Source organism: Culex pipiens, unplaced genomic scaffold (assembly GCF_016801865.2).
Source record: "Culex pipiens pallens isolate TS unplaced genomic scaffold, TS_CPP_V2 Cpp_Un0012, whole genome shotgun sequence".
Lineage (NCBI taxonomy): Eukaryota > Metazoa > Arthropoda > Insecta > Diptera > Culicidae > Culex > Culex pipiens.
Window position 1 is genome coordinate 128,552 of NW_026292829.1, and position 7,804 is coordinate 136,355.

Sequence of the window (7,804 nt, forward strand, 5' to 3'; positions counted from 1 at the left end):
CCAATTTTGAAGGGGGCGACATAAACGAAATGTTTGCAACGGCCTAGCTGTAGGGACAGTGGGGGCAGAATGGACCAGGGGGGGGCAGAACGGGCCACCCTTGGTTTTGGGCTTTAAAATGGATTAAGACCAATTGTAAGGCAAGGGTCTTATAAAGGACGTCAAACAACATCACCATACCAAAAACGACGTTTGAATTCATTGTATTTTTCGAATTATGAGCAAAAATGTAAATTTATTGACAAAACCACGCAAATGTTGTTTATTTCGAGGTTCTTAAATAAGCTTTCTCGAAAGTTAGATTGTTTGAAAAAGTTTGTTCAATGTTTATAATGTTACCAGGAGCTATTACGAAGGTAATCAAACAACAACGGAACCTTCAAATCATTTAGAGGCTTGGTGGTGGAAGTGTTAAATTAAAATCCACTTGGGGGCAGAATGGACCACCCTTTTCCTGCCTTATAAAAACAATCAAAAGTTAAAAAATTTGAGCTAAATGGATTATTTTACTCCTGGTAGCTTCACAAATCACGTTTAATGCAACATTAGTTGATTTTTTACTTGTTTTGATGCTTATTTGTAAAAAAAAGTGTCTTATTTCAACATATTAAAACTATTTTCAAAAATGATTGCTTTGGTAAGTGACTATTTTCATAAAAGTGATCTAACTTCATGGAAACTATGTTAGAAAGGTCCCTTAAGTCATTTATTACCCCCCTTCAATGTTGTATTAGACAAAATGACTTGTTTTCTAAGGTGGCCCATTCTGCCCCGCACCCTGGAAAAGTAGTCGAAAATTATTTATTTTTTTAAATTGCATAGAAAATAGTTTTATTCTTACAAACTTTATCAACCAAGTATACAATATTGAAGGGAACATCCCAAAGCATAAGCCTACTACACTGAATTCATAAATTTGTATGTTTTTCTATGGTTTTTGGCGCATTTTACTTAGGCGGGCCATTCTGCCCCCCCTGCCACTAATATTAAAAAAAAACTTTTTGCTTCAAAACCTTGAAAGCTGACTTAAAATTTATTAATTTTTTAGTTTAGTTTTGTGAAGAGATTTTTGATCGATGAAGATGTCGTCAGCAAAGATGCAGGATGATGAGGACAATAATTAAAAAAAAAGTTGCACTCTAAATAAAATTTACCTACTTTTTATTATGATTTTTTCATCAAAATTTAAATTCCCAAAAAAATTGCAAAATGCCGGCAAAAATTATTTTTAATTTTTTTTTTTTTGCGTCAGAAAACAACCTTTACAATCGATTTTAAGCTGTTTAGGATTTATTGAAAAACGTTTAGGCTTTTTCTAAATTTAAAATTTTGAGCTCAATCTTATCTAATCTAACCATACCTGCTGCCATCCTTTTGGAAGCATCCCGGAGAATGTTGCGAAATTAGATTTTTTTTATAATGTTTTTTTTTCATGTAAAATTATCATTTGAACCAAAAATATAACCAAACATCGATTTGTTTAAACTTTGACTCAATTCTGAGGGCTGATTTAGATTCAGCGGGCAAAATTACATGGAAAGACATATATTTGGAAAATTTTCAAATTTCGTTAGGTTGGTTCCATATGGTTTTCCCTTGAAAATCAGACTTTTACAAATGAAGATATCTTGAGTTTAAAGAAAAACACCACTGAGATTTTTTCAGCGTTTGTATTAGTGCTAGATCGTGGCTAGATCTCCTCTTTCAAATGCAACCTGGCGCTTAAAATTTGGCCTGCGCCTTTTTAAGATATTAAAGTTTTAAATTTGCATCTTTTCTATCTTAAAATGGCTGTAACTTTTGACCCTTAAATCCAAATTGACTTGTCAAAAAATGAAAATGTTGGATTTGTAGAGCTCAAAAAGTGTCCTGAACATCACTTTCCTCTCAAACTTAACCCTCTACTGCCCAAATTTTTTTTTTGAAAAAAAAATATTTTTCCCTTGTTCAGGATGCCATTTTGTTCTACGAAAAACATTACTTCTCTTGTTTAATGTTTTTCTGAATTCATTTTTAGTATTTGAATTTGCATTGATCTTGTTTAGTTTATGTATGTTTTTGGTAGTATTTGGCTTATTCTACCACCTTATATAATTACATTTTGCCTAACTAATTTTTTCACGTTTTTACAACAACTTTTTCAATTTTTTGCTTGTTTTTCACATTTTCTGCTATATAATGGCACCACCATCATTTAAATTGTAGAAAAATGCGTAGAGGCATAGTCTGGGACACTACAAAAATTACTGCATACTTCATTTTACTGAAAATATAGGAAATGTTAGTAAAAACATAGCCAAAGTTGACCCCTAAAAAAATGACAATTTTAAAAACATTGGCAAAGTCACATAAAACAAGTAAAACTTCCAACCCTAAAATTTTCTAAAATTTTAAGAGTTCTTCTTTCCAATGCTTTTTAAAGATCAAAAATTGGTTGAAAAATTGATTTTTGGCGATTTTTTAGATCGAAGCCCGTCTAAAGGCGGGGTTGGGTTGTAGAGGGTTAACCCAGAATTGCCACGATTAAAAAACATATTTTGGAAGGTTTGCTCAGATGCTTTCTAAAAATTTGGTCGATTACGATATAAAAATTTGGTGTCTTCGACAAAGTTGCTTGGATTGATGAGCCCAACAACTTTTTAGAAGACAAAAAAAACATCATTTGCAACAACTCTTCTGAAGACACTAAAGCTCCAAAATTTCACATTTTTTTGGAAAATCCATTTTCCACTTAATTTTGCGAACTGAACCACAGTGCACTGTTAATCAGGTCAAGGAAGTCACTTTAGGAATTTTATAAAAGTTACAAGGGATTCAAAATACCTAAAGGGTAACAAAGTACACTATCAGCTAAAGAAAACTATTTGTGAAATGATCTCTTGAAAGCACTTTTGAATGCCGACTATGTCGGCTAGGTACAGTAAATTGTACAAAAATGTTTGATAATATCCAGACTTTTTTTTTAAAAAGGGCCAATAAACTATTGTCTTTCATATGTTTATAGGTCCTAATAAAAAAAAACTCTAGTTATGTTTTGTACAGCAGTGAGTTGTACGCATAATTGTGCCATGTTATTTTTGGACGATTCTGACTTTTTACCATTTAGAAGTTTAGATTGACGTATATACTTTAAGAAAAACAATGGTACTTTGTTCAGAAACTTATTAAAAACAGCACCAAGTCTGTTTTCCCCATCGTTACATTCGACGCAAATATTTTATTTCACGAAATCATTAGTTTTACACTGAAAATACGCAATACTTTTAATCAAAGTGCCCAAACTCTTGAATGATTGAGTAAAGCCACATCAAATTCAAGTGTTTGGGCGATAGAAATTTTGGTATTTTTTGAAACGTCATTGTTCATTTCATGTTGTTTAGCCATTGGACAGTTTATACAACATGTTGCAAAAAGAAGATTTTTTCAGCACGAGTCGTACATTTACGAGTGCTGAAACAAAACCTTGAAATAAAATTTGCAATGGCCTAAGACGAAACGTGCTCAAAACTGAATGTATGAAAATAACAATTATTTCCACGTTTATCTCATCTTCCAGCTTCGTCCCTCTCGCCCAAGCGCACCCCTGGCCAAGGCATCCACGTGACCGTCCAACGGGACTACCCGGCCGCCGCAGCCCTCCCACTGCCGGCCAACATCGACCCCACGGAAACGACGCGCTTCTCACCGCAACGTGCCCGTGACATAAACTCGTCGGCGATGCTGACCCATCCGCACCATCAGATCGACGTCACGGTGGACAGTTCATCGTACTCCGCCGCCGCGACGGTTGATCCGCACGTGCAGTCGTACGATTGCCGTGGGGCCGTCAGCCTAAACTCGGCCATGCAGAGCAACGTGCCGAGTCCGTTCGGTGGAATGCACAAGTTTTCGCACCTGAACATGCCCGGCGGCGGATGGGCCCAGGAGGGAAAGTATCTGGCTCACGATCTCAACTCGTCGCACTACATCAACCTGCGCAAGGAAGTGCGCTCGGAGTGGTCCAGCTACGAGGACAAACCCAGAGCAGGTACATCGGTGCTGCTGGCTCGAATTGACCAAGCTGGCTTGCTCGCGCCTAAAACTAACAGCTCTTCTTGTTCTAATGGTACCGTGAGAAAATTCTCAACCGAAGCTAAACAATCGACTGAGGGGGAACAGGGCAAAGGGAAGGGACAGGGACAGGAACAGGTTGGTACGGTTTCGCGCAAGGATCGCCTCAAGAAGGCGGTCAAGGAGTACGGTTCGACCGTGATTGTGTTCCACGTTGGAATCAGTTTGGCGTCGTTGGGCGCGTGCTATCTGCTGGTTTCCAGGTCGGTTCCTGGGGGCGACATTTTTTCGTTTCTTTCTTTTCAGGATTTTTCAAGAGTTTTTTTTGTGTTTTATTAATTTTAAATAAGTTTTAAAAAGTTGTTCCGATTTCTTGCTTTGATGTTTGTGAGGCTTTGTCTACAAACGGATTCAGTTACTTATCCAATATTTTATACCACTATTCTCTAATATTTTTACCAATTTTTCTTAAATTATAATTAAAAGTATCTGTGCAACCGCTTTTTAATCAAATTTTTTTTTAGATTTTTCTAAATCCTCGTAAGCTTATAGTTCGTAATTCAGGCTACAACTTTGCCGAAGACTTCAACGCGATTCAACCACTCTGAAATTTTTTACAGAATGTATCTCTAACTTGTTCGTCCTTTCCTTATCTAGTTTATTCGAGCTATGCTATGCTATGTTATGGAACAAACCCATTTTTATAATAACTTTAAAAGAGCCAATTCAGTTTTTTTATTATTTTCCTTAAATTTGTGGGACCTTCTCTATGACCAAAGAAGCCATTCTGCGTTATTGATTTGTCCATTATACTTTCCATATAAATATGACGGCTGTCCATGTAAAAATAATATCTAAATATTCTAGAATCTGTATCTGATTAGTTGGCAAAGTTGCCGGTTTTACGCAAAAAAAATAAACATAAAAAATAAACAGGTAGAAAACTATACAAAAAATCAGATACTAAGAATTTCAAGAACTTTTTAAAACCAAAAACTTTAAGCAAATAAAAAAACAATAATTTTTTTAACAGCAGTATTTTTTTTTAAATTTCAGGTTGTTTTTTTATAAAATTTCAAATTAAAGGATATAATGTACCGTTTTTATTTGGCTGTGTAAGCGCCAATGTATTTTATTTGTTTTAAAGCAACGATATTAAAGTATTACAACAACTGCTAGTAGTGTTTCAGAGATGGCGAAAAAGAATTCCACTTGGTGCAGGTGGGATTTGAACCCACAACTGATCACCTGTCGAAGGCGTAGAATACAAAGTTAGTTCTATAAATAGACTCTTCTCAGCGAGAATTTGAGATACAATAGCAACGACGGTAGTGTGGAAGAGAAGGATAGAAAGAGAGACAATTTGTATGGGAAAGGTTTGAAATACAATACGCGACATTCGATTGTGCTGTACACCAATAGACAACAAATTTGTCACCGGTCGCAGTAGCATAATTGGTAACGCGGATCAGTACCGTTGATCAGTTGTGGGTTCAAATCCCACCTGCACCAAGTGGAATCTTTTTCGCCATCTCTGAAACATTACTAGCAGTTGTTGTAATACTTTAATATCGTTGCTTTTAAAGGATATACAAAAATCAGTTTTTTTATTTAAGATTTTTTTTAAATCTTATTGTTCTTTTTTGAAACGCTTGACAGTTGCTTGGTATGATTTTTGTTGACATGGGATTGGGACATTTATGCGATCAGGGGTTGCCGGTTTTACGCAAAAAAAATAAACATAGAAAATAAACAGGTAGAAAACTATAAAAAAAAATCAGAAGCTAAGAATTTCAAAAACTTTTAAAACATAAAAACTTTAAGCAAATAAAAAAAAACAATAATTGTTTTAACAACAGTATTTTTTTAAATTTCAGGTTGTTTATTATTTAATTTCAAATTAAATGATATGCAAAAATCAGTTTTTTATTTAAGATTTTTTTTAAATCTTATTGTTCTTTTTTGAAACGCTTGACAGTTGCTTGGTATGTTTTTTGTTGACATGGGATTGGGACATTTATGCGATCAGGGACAGTAAAGCAGGTATTAGCAAACAAACTCGCACTTTTTTGTCAGTTTGCAAGTTTGCGAGTTTGGCAAGCTGTCAAACACGAAAATGTGCGAGTTTGTTTGTTTTGCGGTAGTGTAATAGCTCCTTCACATTACCACTGCACCTTTTTTCAATAAAGTGATTGTAAAATGATTAACCAAAATCAAATTAACAATGAAACTTTAATGTTGTCAGCCTATATTTTTTTCAGAGTTTGATAATTTAGAAAACTAGTTTTGATCAAATTGCCGATTAATGAAAAATGGCTGACTCGCAATTAAGGTGTCTTAATTTGCTAAGAATCCCAGACACTCTTTTTAGCTTATTTCACTTTCAAATTTAGAGTAAACTGTCAAGGAACGGAATTGTTAGGTCTTAAATAAGCTGTAAATAGGATGGTAATCGATTTTTTTTATATTAAAACATGTTTTTACTTGTGAGCACGCTCATTTCTCATTTATTTTATTGGATCGACTCCAGCATATAAATAAGATAATTGATGTGAAAATTATCTAAGACACAGATTTATTATGCAAAATTATTTACAAATAATTGACTAAACAAGATGAGGTGCCCAGGAATTAAAACATGACTAAACGTATTACCAAGAAAACATATTTGTGTTCCTTAAAAGATACTCTTCAGCTTTATCAACTTTTTTTTATTAATCGAATTATTTCTACACAGTAAAAAAAGTGTACATTTGGATGGTGTAATTTTGTAAGGTTGAATATTACCTCTTGAATGTTATAATTTTAGATCTGTCTCTATTTAGACTGAAAAAGTTGCATTACACCAGAAAAGTGGTAAAATTACACATTTTCAGAAGTAAAATTACACATTTTTCTAACCTAAAAGACGTACTTCCCAGATGTAATATTTCTATGGTTTTTTACTGTGTACGGATCTTAATGTAACACCTTAACCCCTTAACTCTGACTCCAAAACAAGTTTCAAAACAAACAAAAAAACAAAAAAGACAAATAACTTCATCCAATATTATTAAGATTAGCCTATTTAAGCCTCCATAAAAACAACCTCGAAGCTCTGCTGAAAAAAAAGTTATTATCGTTTACCCGGTACAGGTAAAAAAAATACCGCTCATTTTGCTCAATGAGCAAAAATGAGCGCGAGCGCGAGCAATGAGCATTTTTGCTCATAAAATAAATGAGCAAACACGAGCACGAGCAAACGTGAGCTAGCTCGCGTCGCGCTCCTCCTCACGAATGAGCGAAAAATGCTCGCTCATGAGCGGATGAGCGCTCAAAATCGCAACACTGTGTGTGTGTCACATTGAAACTAAGCTAAATTTTTAATTCCCTCTGCCCCTTTTCTCTAATTTCAGCGGAATAGACGTGGTCGCGCTGCTGGAGCGCTTCGGGTGGGGCGACTCGGCCCTGGCCAGCAAGGCCGGCGCCGGTGCCGGAACGTTCGTGATCGCGTACGCCATCCACAAAGTATTCGCCCCGGTTAGGATAAGCATTACGTTGGGCGCGACGCCGCTGATTGTACGCGCGCTGCGCAAACGTGGCATTCTGAAGCCACCAACGCCAACCAGCAAGTAGAGCAGAATGAGAGTTTTTTTTTCTTAGGATTAAGTGCTTATATATGATGGTTATAAATTTTGTTTTTGAGTAAACGCGCACACCCATATTCAGGTTAATAAAGGAGGTGATATCTTGAAATTGAAGTTGAATTGTACTC

The 7,804-nt window shown here is 35.3% G+C and overlaps 1 protein-coding gene across 2 annotated transcripts in view; it reads left to right on the forward strand.

The window, feature by feature from the left end:
• LOC120420514 (uncharacterized) overlaps positions 1–7,801 on the forward strand; it is a 31,556-nt gene extending 23,755 nt beyond the window's left edge. For both annotated transcript variants that reach the window (XM_039583575.2, XM_039583574.2), the window contains exons 3-4: positions 3,557–4,313; positions 7,446–7,801. In XM_039583575.2, coding sequence (XP_039439509.1) covers positions 3,557–4,313; positions 7,446–7,665 — 977 coding nt within the window. In that variant the 3' untranslated portion in view covers positions 7,666–7,801. The remainder of the gene's footprint in view (positions 1–3,556; positions 4,314–7,445) is intronic.
• The last annotated feature ends 3 nt before the right edge of the window (positions 7,802–7,804 follow it).